Consider the following 17,461-nt stretch of genomic DNA (forward strand, 5'->3'; position numbering starts at 1 on the left):
AGGTTAAAGTAGAGGACACTTGCCCAAGGTGCCACACAGTGGAACTGAACCCAGAACCATATGGTTGGGAAGCAAGTTTCTTACAACACAGCCAAACCTACACCTCTAGAGAAGCCTTAAGCCAACAGGTTTTGGGATCTAATATGAGATAAAGCTAAACCCTTTACGGACATGAAACCTAAGGTAATCCCATAAACTGGCCTTATCTAACTTTAATATATACTGTTCTATAGCTTAGTGTGCTTCATTTTTCAGATTTATATTTTTACAGATGATATATATATATATGTGTGTGTGTGTGTGTGTACATATATAAAGATTTATATATATATATATCTTATCATCATCATCATTTAACATCCATTATCCACGCTGGCATAAGTTACATATATATATATAAGCTTTATTTCTAAATTATACTGCACCTTATACCTAGTCAAAAGAAATTATAATTTCTAAATTATATAAATACATCTTATACATTAGACATAAATACAATATATATATACATATGTGTGATTGTGAGTGAGTGTAAAACATTAACATTGTCTTTGTATGTGTATATATACACACACATATATTTACACACATTTGAGGCCAAACATGCGTGTGTGTGTGTGTGTGTGCAATGCATTCACACGTATGAGTTGATATCTTACCACATTCTAAAAATTCATTTAAAAAATCAAGTATGAATTTGAAAAAGAATCTTTGCAACATGTCTGATATTGGGGATCCTTTGATGGTGTTTCTTGTAAAAGATAGAGTGGAGCAATCTGTATAAGTGATGAAACAATCTCTATGGTTTCTATTTATTCACATTTTCAAACTCTAACATAAGGAGATTGGTTTTTCTCTCCATCGTAGACGTTGAGAATTTTAAGGAAGTGGCCAACTGCTGAGGGGTTATCCAGTGTCACAAACATGAATGACTTGGCTTTCATAATTACATCTGCACTAGCTGGAAAGGTAATGTTTAATAACTTGCAGTCAGACCTAAGAACTGCTGTTTTGCCGAAGTTTCGAAGAAATGCTTTTCGAAGCAGCTTTTTGGCAACATTTAGGTTCCTTCTGCTTATTCTGTTTCAATTCTTGAGATGCAGATGTTGAACAGTTTTTAGTAAGTGGACCCCATCTAGGTGATGCCATGGGAAAGCCTCTTGACCAACCATAGTGACTACCCCAGCCTGGAGACATTGGCGGCAAATAGGTGGAACCCATCAGAGAAGGAATGGCTGCTGGTTGAAACTTCATAGCTGATGAAGACATCTGCATCTGTCGATGTAGATCACTCGCAGCACCAACATTGCTAGCATCCGGTCCATGCAGGAGCCATAAGCTGTCAAGCCCTGAATCAAGATGTGAACTTGGTGATGTGATACTATTCTCATTGCAAGAAGATGTTGGCAAAGAACTTGTACCAGAAGATGCCTCTTTCTGAAGTTGTTGCTGTTGTTGTATGCATGCATTCATCCATTTTGAAAACATGCTTGTATTCTGCTGTTTGCTTGCCATAGACCGTGGGTCTTGCTGAAAAAATATTTCTTCATCCATTGAGCCCTGAACACACACATGGTTATTGAACTGTGACTTCTGTGAAAACTGTTTTTTGCAAATGCAGCAGAGCAACGGATTTTTATCAGAACTGTTTGATGGTGCTGTAGGCATCTCCACAGCAACACTATTGTTGTTGTTGTTAGTGTTGTTATTATTGTTGTTGGTGGTGGTAGTATTAGTTTTATCATGATGTTGTGAGCTTGCTTTTGAAGAACAGTAACCATTTTGGTTGTTTGTGGGAGACTGTTCACTTCTAGTGACTTCCTGAAGAGAATCTATCATATTTGATTTTTTATCCTCATTCTGACATTGCTGTTCTTTCAACAATTTCAAACCATGGGTTCGCTCATGATTCTTTAAAGTGCTTCTCTGTGAGAAAGCTTTCCCGCAAGTTAAACATACAAATGGTTTTTCCCCAGAGTGAATCCGTTCGTGATTTCGTAAATTTGTCACTTGACTAAATGCTTTCCCACAGACCAAGCACACATAAGGCTTTTCCCCCGAATGTGTTCGTAAATGGTTTTTCAAATCTGTTCGCTGGGCAAATGCTTTAGGGCAAACTGTACATGCAAATGGTTTTTCTCTTGTGTGGACGCGTAAATGGTTTCTTAGATCTGTTCGTTGGCTAAATGCTTTTGGGCACATCATACAGTGAAAAGGCTTCTCTTTGGTGTGAACCCGTTCATGATTGCGTAAATTTGTCAACTGGCTAAATGCCTTAAGGCAGTAGGAACACGTATATGGCTTGATGCCTGTGTGTACCCTTTCGTGACAAGTGAGTTCTGCCTGCTGGGCAAAGGACTTCAGACATACAGAGCAAGTATAAGGTTTTATCCCTGTGTGAATTCTCTCGTGATTTCGAAGATTGGTCAGCTGGCTGAACGCTTTTGAACACGTTAAGCATTTGTAAGGCCTCTCGCCAGAGTGTATTCGCTCATGATTACGTAAGTTCGTGCGCTGGCTGAAGGATTTGGAACACACCAAGCAAATGTATGGCCTCTCCCCACTGTGTATACGTTCGTGATTGCGCAGGTTTGTACGTTGACTAAATGCCTTTAAGCATACAAGACACACATAGGGTTTCTGACCAGTATGAGTCCTCTCGTGATTTTGGAGGTTCACTTTCTGCGCAAATACTTTTTCACACGTATTACATTTAAATAATTTAGGTGGAGTGTAAGGCATATTACTGCTTTGTCCACCCACAATCTGATTTGGTGCTTGGCTGGAATTTAGCTTGGTGTTCATTTTCATAGCTGATGTTTTACAGTTTTGAGAAGTTGACAGGACTGATTCTGAGGAAACCATAGTTGGACTTGAATGAATCAGTTTTGAAGTATCCTGTTTTAAGTTGGCCGGGGACAATGCAAATGTTCGATTGCAGAAATTTCTTTGGGTAGGCACCCCATATATTGGGAAAGGATACATAGTTATTGTCTGAGAATAGACTAAACTATGAAGAGAAAGAGATAATGTATGTGTGTTTTAATCTCAATTTCAGAGAGAGTTTATAACAAAATAGGTATGAAGGCAGTGCCCCAGCATGGTCTTAGCACTAATGACGAAAATAAAATGAAAAACTACAGGTTGTTATAAATGTAATGTGAAGAAGTTCAATCCCTGAGTATGACCACAAATTCCTGGTCAAAATGTTACTTATGAAGTATTAATATGTTTATTATGATGTGACTTGATGAGTTGTTTCTTGAGATGGTGATGTAGAAAGCTGTATGTAATGATACATGTATGAATATTCAGCAGCTACATATAAGGAATGTTTAAACAATATATTTTCTTCCTCTGATTTCACAACTACATTCAGTTTAGTCTATACAAGCAATAATGAGAACCCAAGTTTTATGAGAATAATGGTGGTGGTGGTGGTGGTAATGTGGTGGAAGTTATGCTGATAGTGAAAGGGTATGACTAAGGATTTTTTATGTTTATTTTGATCTGTTTTTAAAGCTTCAAATTTAAAGGGTTTTGTTTTCTACTTTTGGTTATGAAAATTCAATAAAGATGGAACATTTAAGAAAAGCTTCAAGCTATTCAAATATGATTTCACACAAGATCTCCATTGATTAAATTTAGTTATTGAAAGGATGCAACTGGAAATTTCCTTCACTCAAATAAACCAGGTGAAACCTATATAAGCTCAAAGGAAACTAGTTCCAATACTGAAGATGTCAATGACATCGGTCAAAAAACTTTGCCTTACAGGGAATTCATCATGACACAATTCATCTCAGCCATATTTTTATACCCTCAGATAAACTCTTTTCACTGATTTGGCTACTTGTAAAATTAACAAGTATTTTTTTTAGTTGAATATTTCTTCTTTTATCTTTCTTATTTTGTTTCTGGACAATTTATTGATATATCTTCATTTTGTTGCTGTCACATTGAAGATAAATTAAAATGTCACAATATATATAGCAAATAGGAGGAACTTGAAAAACATTCAAGTGAAGAAATTTGTACTGTAGGATAAGTTAGTTGACTCCTTTCCAAAACATTCCATTAACATCCACAAGACTGCAAGATTTAAACTTCCTCTTTCTCATTCATGTTAATTCAAAGCATACAGAGTGACATAGAATATATGAAACCAAAAGCCTCCAAGAAAATCATGAGTTTCAATAAGAAACAAACAGCTTAAAGTTGAATATCTGGAGGTCACCAAAATACTATTGTTTGAAATTCAGCTCAGTTCCAAATCTGGTTTACATTTAATCAGTGAGATGTGACTAAATTTCCTGCCATCTGATAGAATCATTTGAGAACAATGACCCTAAAGATACAAAATTCCTATTCCATATCTTATTACAGAGTTAAGCTTTTCATTTATACTTGTTGGAACAGAGGGGGAAAAAGGGTTAAACTTGAAAAAGGCAAAATATTCTGTCACTGTTTATGGTCAAACGTATTTCTGAAATATTCTGAATAAATGGGCATCAAATGAAATTAGCTAATTTAGGAAGATATTTCTTTGGTATATTATAGAATAAAGAAGACAATGTTTTAATGAAATATGTGAATAATCACGAATAAAAATATCTCTAAGATGATTATGAAAATTCTAGCTCAAAATTTTGATTAAAAAAATATAAATTATTTTTAGTCAAATATAGTTAAGTATCCTCCATTAAATTTTTTTGTGTTATGTAGTCTTGGAGAGATGATACTGTCATGACAAAGTGAAGAACATAATCAGCTCTTTGATAGAGAAGTTGCAAATGTCTATCATGTAGTTATTGGCAAGGGTCAGAACACCTCAAAATCAAATTCCTTTGAACAATGACAATGATGACAAAATGATTTATAAGAAATTTCTGCTTACACAATCAACTAAATATGAGAGAAGCTATTTCTTGAGGTGTATATGTTTATATATAGCGTGTTTATACAGTTTTTCAATCTCAATCTAAATTCTATATGTATAAGTTTTTTATGGTTGTTTTTGGAACTTTAATACACTGGTAATAATACCATTCTTTAATTCTGTACATTCTCTCCGTTATATAAATTAATATGTAGAGTGGGTTATATTTTGACTTTTTCTGAGAATATACCTCTATACATACACACACATATATATATATATATTGATATGTATACCAATCAAAGTAGTTCTGAAGGTGCTATAGTCAGTAGAGAGTTGGTTTTCAATAGAATTTCAAAATGCAAGTAATGGAATTTGTGAAGCAGAAGTAGCATTAGCACTGCAGTAGAATTGCAGTCATACAGATCAGGGTTCAAATACAATCAGAGACAATTTTGATTTCATCTTTCACAAATTAATTGGTAGTACATTCATCTAATTTTACATAGTCATAGTGACTTGAAACTTGAGTAGCAAAAAAAAACCCCTCAATTCAATTTAAATAAACAATATACTCTATGTCATGTATTGAGTACTCTCTGTTTCATTTATGCATTGTAACATTTCCAAGTGCATGTGTGCATATATATACATATATATATATATACACATACACATATATATGTGTGTGTGTGTGTACACTGAGCTGTTAGTCAAATCATCTACTGACAGGACTATCAGTCATTTTTCTTTTGAGGAAGAAGAAGCTAAGGGAACAAAAATACATTCAATCAGATTTGCTTGGTACTGGAGCATAATAAGGTCCAACAGTAGCTGACATCCATTGTGAATTGAATCAGTAAAACTGGTTGAGTGACATCCATAGTGTAACTTGGATGACAGAATGTAGGATCTTCAGGATTCCTTTAAAAATAGGCCTAAGAAGAGAGAAAAAGATAAGGATCAGTGTTAATCAAATCGTGCAGAACATATTTCAAATTACTGTCAGTTATAATCACAGTATTGTATTTGTATTAAAGTGTGTGAAATTAAGTGTGGTTGTGTATTAATTTAATGTATGTGTGTTCTTTAGTATCTGTTGGCATTAGGAAGGGCATCCAGCTGTAGAAACATTGCCAAATTAGACTGGAGCCTGGTGCAGCCTTCTGGCTTCCCAGAACCCCGGTCGAACCGTCCAACCCATGCTAGCATGGAGAACGGACGTTAAACGACGATGATGATGATGATGATGTGTTCTTTAGTATCTGTGAATAATCTAATGTACTTTTGTGTGTATGTGTATACACAGTAGTGAGTGAGTGCAGGTGTCTGCAGCTATAAAAGTCACAAAGATAAACAACAGGTTTATCAGGTCACTAAGATTTTAGATTAACAAGTCAAAAGTCAACAGTTCAAATATTCTCAATCCACTACACTTTGTACATGCTTCATCTTCTGATCCATTAGTACACTAACTCCTCTCTCCGCCTTTTCTACTGCTACTATAATAGCCTCTGCTTCTCAGATCTGGCTGGGCTCAACCCACTTCCACTCACATGAACTCGGTTCATATTTCCTCCTTTCTTCACCCTCAAACTGCTCCAAACCACCCCCTGGTCCCACACTTAGTCACTATACTCAATCTTTCTTCTCCATAATGTCATAGCTCTGGAATTTCTTTCTGTCTCTTGTCTTTTCCACAGACATTATTAACCTAAAAAGGATCAAGAGAAACATTAACAGCATCCACCTCACTGGTCTTGTAGGGCCTGCAAAAATGGGATACAGCCCCTTTTTCCAAACTCAGTAGCTTAAGAAGTAAAAATACACACACACACACACACAGAGTCCATCTGGATTTAGTCAATGGTAAAAGGACAGCAGTGATGGGTTTTTGTTTTTTTACATAGACCCAAAGATGGGGAAGCATAATGAAGGAGAAAATTTTTCTTAAACTAAAAATCTAGCTCAAATGCTTGCAACATCGTGAACACTGCTAAAGAAACCCAATAACCAGGCCATGATTTTTCAACAGATTAAATCTACAATCCAAAAACCAAAGCATTCACAACAAAGTTTTGGTCAATCTAAGACTAAGGTGGAAGACACTTAAATGTCTAAAAGTAGCTAGAATTCAGTAAAAGTAATACATATTTTGGTAGCTTCAGTGCTAAGTACAAATTCTTCATGTAGGATGAAATCAACCAGGTCAATCTATCATGGATGCTACATGAATCCAAAGCTATTCATGTACCGCCTTCTTATGGTGAATTGAATTCTATAATTACAGATGCACCACATATCCTGTTAATCATATAAGATCTATATGCAGGGTTGCCAGATCAATTTTATGAAAAGTAGAACAAAATTTTCAAAAAGTGACAGACTGTATCACAATTTAACCCAAAATGAAAATTTTGCTAATAAATAAAATACAGAATGATTGCCTGTAAGTGAATTTTAATTTACCTAGTTCATATTTTGATATGACATTCTATAGGATTCTTAACTGTAACCCTTTAGCATTTAAATTGGCCATATCCATCCTAAATATTCCGACCACATCTGGCCTCTCACACCTACCCTACAATGTCGTCTAAAAATAAACGATCATGTCATCAAAATCTTGAAGCTATATGATAATGCATGATTAATTCAAAATAATATGAATAAATAAGCATTACATTTGGCAGAATAATCTGTATAAAACCCAGCAAAACCAGAACAAATACCAAAAGACATTTTGTCCAACAATGATGATTCTGCCAAACAACAGCCTACAAATTAAGGAAGAAAATACTTGGTTATATTGACCCCAGAGTTTGACTGGTACTTATTTTATTGACCCAAGGAAGATAAAAGGCAAAGGAGACCTTGACAGGATCTAAATTTAAAACATATCAAAAGATATTCATTCTGGAATTATATAATCTGCCAATTTGTTCCAATAATGGAACAAAACTAAAGGAAGTCAGTGATTTTAAGTACCTTGTATCTTATTTTACTGACAGTAAGAAAGACTTTCTTACACACAAGGAACAAGTTTTAAGTGCTTGTAACATGGTTCAAAACATCTACCAATCAAATATTTTGGTTAACAAGGCTTGCCTTCAAAGCATATGCACAGAGCATTCTTCTCTATTGAGCAGAAATCTAGTTAAAAAAAAAGTATCTTTAAGATCCTGATAATTGTATGTACACCAAGCTTCTGATGAGGGCTCAAAACATCAAACGGCATAAGCACAAGATCAAAGAGGAGATTTATGGACACATTTCATCTACCTTTGCTATTGTTGCCCAACATGGGATAGGCTTTATACAGGCTTTACTGGCCACTGTTTTTGTGCTGAACAACAGGCCCTGTCAGATGTTACATGTCAGTGACTTCTGTAACCTAATAAAGAATGAAGAACAATCAACTACATTGATGTTATCAGCAGAAACACACAGCATGAAATTAAAGATCTCCCAAAGCTAATAATGGTGGGGATCAGACATTCCTGGTACAGGGTCTTGGTTGTAACTGCAAGAAGTTCTGGTAACTGAATCTGTAGTAGATCAAGAGAATGAATTCTAGGTCTGGAAGCAAAACCTAGAGTCAAGAGGCCTCAAAAGTACATTTCACAAGGACTAAAGTATTAGTAAATAGGCAGAAAGATAGGACTTTGATAACATTAAGGAAATGACTGATCCATATGAGGAAAGCACTAGGCAGAAGTCTATAAGATGTACTCAGTGTAAACTACAGATGCACAAGAAATAGGATCACTGATAGGCTGATAGAAACAATGAATTTCATGTGTGGCAGACAGACAGGAACAATATGCACTAAGAGTTCACAGGAAATAAATTTTCACTAAAATGGTTAATCTGGTCGAACTGAGAGTTCCCCATTTAAGATAACATGGATGCTGCTCAAACTTGAAAGACTGACCAATGCAAACATTTCCTTGAGAAATTTGAAGATGCAGAAAGCAGAACACTATCCAATCAAAGTTGGATGTCGAGGAAGCAGTATGAAGTGATGGTTGTTGTCAAGGATTGCTAAGCCTAACTCAATGTAAAATAAATAATGTCATGAGCACTATCCAAGCTACAGTGAAAAAGGCAAGCCACTGGATATGGTTAAAAAGAGATGATATTGAAGAGAATATTGAGTGAAGACTAGTAGCCACTTGATCTAGCAAGTGAGGCCTCACCTTAATTGGGCAAGGCAGGTGTGCAACAATGACATCAAGAGAAAGGGTCCATAAGCCTGTTGGTGTCCCATATATGGAGCTTTCAACTGGTAGCACTTACATCTGCATGTTGTTTGCAAATAATATATCCTGATTTTAGTTTTTAAAATTGTTAAATATCACTCCGCTTCCTTAAGGATCATATCTTGAAATCTGTAATCATATTTTACAATTTCCATAAGTGCACAATTCCTTAACCAAAGTTTCTATAACACAGGGAATCCTCACAGTTTTGTCACCATTATATAGTATTAGATAGATAGATATGGCACACCATCGGTTATGACGACGAGTGTTCCAATCGATCCGATCAATGGAACAGCCTGCTCATGAAATTAACGTGCAAGTGGCTGAGCACTCCACAGACACTTGTACCCTTAACGTAGTTCTCGGGGAGATTCAGCGTGACACAGAGTGTGACAAGGCTGGCCCCTTTGAAATACAGGTACAACAGAAACAGGAAGAAAAAGTGAAAGAAAGGTGTGGTGAAAGAGTACAACAGGGTTCACCACCACCCCCTGCTGGAGTCTTGAGGAGCTTTAGGTGTTTTCACTCAATAAACACTCACAACGCCCGGTCTGGGAATCAAAACCGTGATCCTAAGACCGTGAGTCCGCTGCCCTAACCACTGGGTCATTGCGCCTCCACTATTATACAGTATACTACCACAACTATAAACGCTACCACTCATACTACAACCATAACATATACTTCCACATCAGTTACAATTATAAACTATATATAATGTTCTCAAAGTGTGTGGAGACTCCCTGTGTAGGGAGCATCTACATAGTTCAACAAGATTAGCAGCTTGACAAAAGTGATAAAATAAAGTACCAGCCTTAAAAGTAGTAGGGTCAATCTGTTTGAGTAAAAACCTTTGAGGTGGTACCCCGTCACAGTTGCAGGCTAATGACTAAAACAAGTAAAAGATAGATCTGAATGCACAGACCTGGCGAAGGAGATACTGATGAACTTATCATTGTTCATTCATTCACACACAGACACATGTATGTAAGTATACATACGGAAGTACTCTGTAGCTGTGTGGGGAAAGAGAGAGAGAGAGAGGGAGAGGGGTGACTGACTTGTATACGTTGATAATTATCTCATATCATGAAGAAAAGGCAAAAGTAAAATCGCTTTGAGGCTACCTGGGTAACATTTGCATACACTACATGGTGTTATTTTACATGGAAAGTGAACTGAAGAGCATAAATCTAAAATATTCAACTCAAATATTGGGTTGCATTAGTGTAATATGGATAATAATGATGTGAGCCTGCAATGTGTAAGACATGAAATTCATTTAGTAATGTGGCTCAGAGGTTCAGATATCCAGGAGCTTGAGAGAGGAGGGAATTACCCTTATTCCCACATCCGCTCTGGCCCAGGGTGTCAGTATTTGACAAAGGCCCCAGTTATGGGTTAAATAGCAAAAGACAGTCCTGTAAATAAAGCATTAAGAATTCATAGGAGAGCTGACCCCTAAACAATACTTAGACAATCCTACAAGTTTGTGGACATGCCCTAATATCACATGAACAAGTTCATTTTCTTAAGGGTTGAATAGGCCCTGTGTACATCAAGAATAAACTACGGAGAGTAGGAGATTAGCAGAGTAAACTGTAAACTGGTATAAGGTAACAAGAAGCCACTGCTGTATTTTTCCCAAGAAAAATCATACTTCAAACTTTGGCATGGAGTTCCATGATTGCTGATGTCTGTAAAACAGGCATGGCAATAGAAATAAAGTGTCTGAGTTTAAACTCAGACAAACCCAACCACAGATTCATCATCATCATAATTTGAAGTCCATTTTCATTGCTGCCATGGGTTGGACTGTTTGACAGGATCTGATAAGCTGCAGGGCTGCATCAAACTCCAATGTTGACTCTGGTATGGCTTCTATCACTGAATGCCCTTGTGCTAACCACTTTATAGTGTGAACAGGCTGTATTTTTCATGCAACCAGCACTAGTGAGGTCACCAGATAAGTTGTAAGACAAGGAAGGAAAAAGGGAAAAGGAAAAGTCTACTGAGAGTGGGAGTGCGGTTACATGACAGGTGTTCAGGGACTAAAAACTAAAAAGTATGACTGCCAACAACCTAGATGCCTTGCTACAGAAGAGATATATGGCTACTACAACATTGTATAGAGGTGGGTGGGAGTAGCTGGAAAGGAGGTAGAGATGGTAGTGATTAGATGCCAGAGCCTCAAGATACAAAGTGGTGTGTGGTGGGGGAGAGTTGCAGATAGTCAGAAATGTGGGTAGATTTGAATGTAGTGAATGATGAACAAAGGTAGAAATGTGGTTTGGGAAATACCTGAATGGAGAATGGGGTGGTAAAGTAAAGGGAACAGAAGGAGTTCAAGAAGGTGAACAGATCCGAAAGCAGGGGAATGATAAGCAAGGTGTAGGAGAAGTGGGAAGGGAGGTGTAGAGGTACAAAGGTTAGTTATAGAAAGTGGGTCATGAAGGCAGATATGAGAGGGTGTGGAGAATGATAGCAGATGTAAAGGAGAGACAGTTGAAGGTACAGAAAGGAGGTGATGACCAGTAGAAAGGGATGATAATGAGAGACAGAAGTGGTTCTAGGAGTGAAGGAATTGGAAGGGGAGCATGTAATATATCAATTGTGATCAAGTGGCTACATAGGTAAAGTGATGGGTGTTAGAGGTTGATATACTGAGGAATGCTTGGCAGGGCAGAGGAGGCGGGGCAGTGCCCTTCTATTGCCTTAAGCAATAACCAAGGCATAAAATCATAACCAAGGTAGTTTTACGACATCATTTTTGTGATGGATGTGTCTTCTAAAGCACAGCATGTAGCCAATCATCTCAGTTCTCTGTCATCTCCTCTCTAAGGTTCAGCATCTTGAGATCAGCCTTCAATACCTCATCCCATGTCTCCCACAAGTTTCACCCACTTAAAGCATCTTCTTTTTACAGATCTGCTCATCCATATGTATCACATGACCAAACCAGCAAAGTCTCTCTTGCACATAACAGCTGAGTCCCCTAATGCCTAATTTTTCTCTCAATCCATTAGCACTTTGTTGCACATGCATACTAATATCATACATCCATCAGAACATACAGCTTCATTCTTCTCTAGTTTACACGACCTTAGCATTCAGAGTACACAATGCTTGTGTACAAGCATTGCTGTTTGGACACAAGTATCATACGGTATGTTTTTCACTTACCAACAGAGGTAATAATGCTCTCCAAACTTTCTCCATCCTGTCCTTATTCTAGCACTATATTTTCAAAACATCTTCCTCCACTGCTAATTATGCCACCTAAGTAACAGAAACTATGTATTGCTTCAAGTGCATTCTCATGTATCTTTAGTGTTTATAGCTCCTATCCATATACAAATACCACTTTCTCCATTAATGTTCTTAAGACTCCGCTGCACCCCTTGTGTGACCATAGCTGACACTGGGTAACCATATGTAAATTCCTGTCTACGCCTTTTCTACATATCAAAAGAGCCATTTACCAGAAGAGAGTGGGGTCCTATCTGTTTCCTTGCTTATAGAACTTTGGTTTCAGCTAAGTTAACTTTAAGACCCTTTGATTCAATGTTTTGCTTCTATATGTTGTTTCTTTTCTAACTCAATTAAAGATTGTTGTATGAGAATAAAGTCATCAGCTTATAGTGGTTCCCAAAGGCAATGATATATATATATATCAAGGGTTTAACAGAAAGAACACAACAAAGTGAAAAAGTTAGACAAAAGCAGAGCAAACAGGCAAAGACACGATACACGCAATATAGTTGATTTTTCCTCATCAGCTAATGACCCAAAGTATCATAGTGATTTCGTGCCATTTACCATTGAGACCACTCAGTTTTAGAGACGCCAGAGCTCTTATTAAGCTTCTGAGAAAAAGCTAGCAAATGTATACTAAGACAGAAACAGAGAAGACATTGTATAAATACAACAAAGAATTATGCATTCAATTCCACTGTGTGGCACCTTGGACAAGTGTCTTCTACTATAGCCTCAGGCCAACTAAAGTCTTGTAAGTGGATTTGGTAATGAAAACTTAAAGCAGTCCAGTGTGTGTATCTTTGTCCCTCACCACTGATTGGTTTGTTTACATCTCTGTAACTTAGCAGTTCAGCAAACAAGACCAACAGAATAAGTACAAGACTTTAAAAAATTAGGTACTGGGATCAATTAATTCTACTAAAATTTCTCCAAGGCAATGCTCCAGCATGACCAGTCTAATGACTGAAACAAGGAAGATAAAATATATATATATGTCTGTGTATGTCTCACACACACAGACAATCTGTTCCTGACAATCCTCTTCCTCACACCATATCTTGCAAGCACCCCCTCCTTCATCCATCTATGCTCTCCATCTGCTGTACTCCCATCCCATTCCCTCTATGTCTAAATCACCCGTTGCCTCCCACTCTCCTTTTGCAATCCTGTGAACTTACCCACCCATTTACCTTATCCAATCCTTGGTCCCACTTTATATACACCTCACTGTAACTTGAGTGTACCCCTCTCACCACCACCACTGTCACATCTCTCTCTCTCTCCCCAAACTTCCCCTTCCTCTCTCCTGCAGAGGCGGCCATGTATCTCCTTTCCTACCAACTGAAACACCTGGTACAAAACCAACTTCCTCAATACTACTTCCCCACCCTCAGATGAGAGGTCTTGTCTTGTAGATTATTTGGTGACCTCACTGATGTTGGTGCCACGTAAAAAGCACCCCCATACACTATGTAAAGTGGTTGGTGTTAGGCAGGGTATCCAACCATACAAAACATGGCAAAACAGACTCCCATGCCAGCATAGAAAACGCACGTTAAATGACCATCACACACACAGAGGTGGGGCGAAATTAGTTACCTGAAGACGATTGAAAAATATACGTAATGAAAGGCACTAAGAAAAACAGAAACTAGTATAAATACGAAATTTACAATAAAGTATTGAAACTACTCCGGCAATAACTAACTTAAATATAGTTATACTCGCGGCAGATTTGAACTCAAGAGTATCGAATTCCTTATTCAATTGGCTGATTAGTTTTCATTATGACCGTATTCGCGCGCGTGCATTTGTGTGTGCACGTATATATTGTGTGTATTATACATTCTTGTGTGTGTGTACTACAGAGAGAGCGAGGACAGGTATTCACTATAATGGTTGCCAAAAGATTACACAACAGGTCTACTCCAAAGGAAAACTTCTATAACATTTGGCGATAGACAGGGAGTGGTTTGAAAACAACTTAATCACACAAAGTGGATACAAATATGACCTAATACGTCACCCGATAAACTTTATGGAAGAAAAAAAATTAACGTGATATGGGTGGAGGGATAATTGCGCCCATCACTGATCTTATCACGACCGTCACCGCCAGCACGTGCCTCTTAGCAACAATTAAATCGACGTGATTAATAGTTCATGGATCCACAGGAAAAAGGTGAAGAAAAGTTAGGTTATTTAAGATGCAGAAGAGGCGGTTTAATTCGAGATAGTTGCATAAATAAATGTATAGATACGAGAATCATTATTTTCTCCAAGTAATATAGATATGTCGTACTTGAATGACTCATAGGAATTCCAAAAAGAAAATAAGGTGAATGGTCATTCATATAAATGACGATTTCTTAATTGACACAATAAACTATTGTAAGAAAACCAATATGTAAATTAGTTCACATTGACACACGCATACACACTTGCGACACAGTGACAAACACTTGAATCTTCTCTGTACATCCACTATTTCTTTTCGAGGGGGAGGGTTGCGCGTGTGTATGTGTGTGCATTATATACGGCAACGATAAACAACTGAAAATGAGGCGAGCCAACGGGGGAACCTCTACGTGGTCGCTCGACGTTCTAGAAATAACAACCAAATCTCTCCCAAATTATACCACGTTACAACCTAAAAAAAGGGTAGGATAACAATATGAAAGAAGGGATGGTCATGGCTGAGATATCACTGATCATAGGTCTACTGGATTATTGCTGACCTGAGTTAAATAATAACAACTGAGAATAAGAAACAGCGAATGAAAGAGATAGAGCGACTGAATGAAAGAGATAACAATGTGTTCGCACGAGTGTATGTAGAAATGTATGTGTGTGTACTTTAATTTATGCATGAAATTTTTTATAAATTTTTATGAGAATAACAAAATAGGCAAATATTGTGTTGCTGTTGTAAGTATTGTTGTGTGCATTCACAAGTTCACATTTATTATTACACTTATCAAAAGGTAAGTGATAAGTAACAGACATCACCGGTGAAATACGGGGTGGAGGTACACAATAGTAACCAGACCATTCAACCCTGCTACCCTGAACTTCCCATTCTCTTTAGGTCAGGCAACGCGGGGTCATGGCTCTTAAAGAAAAACGAACTGAAGCGACTGTCAAAACGATATGTTTACTAAAAGGTGCAGACAATTATTACGGATAAATAATTATTGTTAAACGATAAGAATAGAAAAGTAATTATAAACACAACTGATTCTAGGTAAGTAGGGACATTAAAGTAAAAAGTAAACCACACATATACATAAACACACGCACATACATATATATTATATAAATACACTCACACACAAACCACGATCTCTAATCCTTTCTTATCGCATTATCACTATCTTTCATTCTTTCTTTCATCCAGTTGCTTTCTTCACTTCTTACAGAGATGAGCCAAGAAATCAGAACATCCACTTACACATTTCCAGTCGGGTCCGAACTGCTGGTGGCTCAGAATAAGTCTTCGGTGGGTCTGGCCTGTGACAAAGGAGAGTTAGTGTTCACCTTCCAGGCTGGCCCCATCTTTTCACGGGACAGTCGCTCTGAATTACACAACTGTCCTTCGTTCTTTCTCGTATTTTTTTAATCAACCCCTTTTTGTAAATGTTATTGTTGTCTTACAATGTCTTCCTTCTTTTGTCTTCCTCTTTTTAGTTCCCTTGGCGCTTGTTCACATTTTGTTTCCTTTTTTTTTTACTTTTCATGTGTCTTTATGAGATCTGTCTTTCTTTTTCTACTTTCTTTCCTTCCCTGCCGCACGCACTCCTTCCCTCTCTCTTTCATAATTATATTTTTCTTGTTCCTTTTCTCTCCCACTCCTCTGTATCTCACTATGTTTTGTCTTTCAGTTTCTCACTCTCACATTCTGTATCTCTATCTCTCTTTCTCTCACATGGTATGTTTTTATATATGTGTATGTATTCTTTTCGCTCTTTCCGCCACTCTTATACACACTGAAACACATACAGACACATACGTGCACACATACACACACATCAGCGGTCACACGCCAAACGTAAACAAAACGAAGGGACGTAACTCTGAATGGATTGTTAGGTGCTTTTTTTTCTCCTTTCTCAATTCTTTTATTGTGATGAGGAAGGAGAAGTCTGTAGTGAAAAGAGGGAGGAGAAAAAGAAGTTGTAAAGAAGGAGGAGGAAAAGGAGGCCGTAGTACAAAGAGGGAGGAAGAGGAGAGAGACTTTATTTAAAACTGGAACGAAACCGACGCCATATTGGATGGAATTAATTCGACTTCAATGAATAAATAAATAAACCGAATAATACCTTGCTGTTTAGTTTTTTCGTTTTGTTTATTTTACTGTGGCAGAGATTGAATTAAAGGACTGACACATTTAGATATTGATTTTCATTTATATATATATATATATACACATACATTCATGTATGTATATATATATATGTGTGTGTGTATGTATATATATATATATATATATATGTATATGTGTGTGTAAATAAGTATTTATGTTATTGTATCAAAATATTGAATTATTTATATTGTTATATGGAAATAATTTACGCGGGGGATATTATTGCGGTTCACCGTTTACAGGTACTTTCAGTGTTGTTTATTCTTCGATCAAGACAAAAACTGTTTTCAAAAAAATTCATTTCCAAAGTATGGCAGCAAAGCAGGGACCAATCTGTCATATGAGAACTGGCTGTTGCCGTTTGTTGGTGTATCATCAGTTGAGCAAGGAAACTGAACATACTTGCTGACAGATAATAGGGTTTGTTTGGTTAGCGTGTGAACATATCTGGCTGTATGCGGCTTATGTGTATGTTATGCGTATGCGTATATAATGCGCGTGTGTATGTGCAGCTGATATTTATGTAAGTGTACATTCGATTAATGTGTAGTTGTACTGGGTGTGTGTGTGTATATATATACAACTAACGCTTATACAGTGCGTGTATGTATGTATATATAAGGCTGATGCGTTTGTTGGATGTTTATAAAAACGAGTGATGTGTATGTACGTGTGAATTGATGTGTACGTTGTGCA

At 37.1% G+C, this 17,461-nt stretch overlaps 1 protein-coding gene across 1 annotated transcript; it reads right to left on the reverse strand.

Annotated features, from left to right (window-relative positions):
* Positions 1-356: 356 nt before the first annotated feature.
* LOC115218767 (zinc finger protein 2 homolog) lies at positions 357-16,460 on the reverse strand. Its single transcript, XM_029788696.2, has 2 exons — positions 15,854-16,460; positions 357-5,817 (listed from the first exon to the last, which is right to left on the reverse strand). The coding sequence occupies exon 2, from the start codon at positions 2,983-2,985 to the stop codon at positions 997-999; it is 1,989 nt and encodes a 662-aa protein (XP_029644556.1). The 5' UTR covers positions 2,986-5,817; positions 15,854-16,460; the 3' UTR covers positions 357-996.
* Between the last annotated feature and the right edge of the window lie 1,001 nt (positions 16,461-17,461).

This window comes from Octopus sinensis, linkage group LG14, assembly GCF_006345805.1.
Source record: "Octopus sinensis linkage group LG14, ASM634580v1, whole genome shotgun sequence".
Classification (NCBI taxonomy): Eukaryota; Metazoa; Mollusca; class Cephalopoda; order Octopoda; family Octopodidae; genus Octopus; species Octopus sinensis.

Coding starts and splice junctions, on each gene's coding strand:
- LOC115218767 (XM_029788696.2), bottom strand. CDS start 2,985: ATGTATCCTTTCCCAATATATGGGGTGCCTACCCAAAGAAATTTCTGC.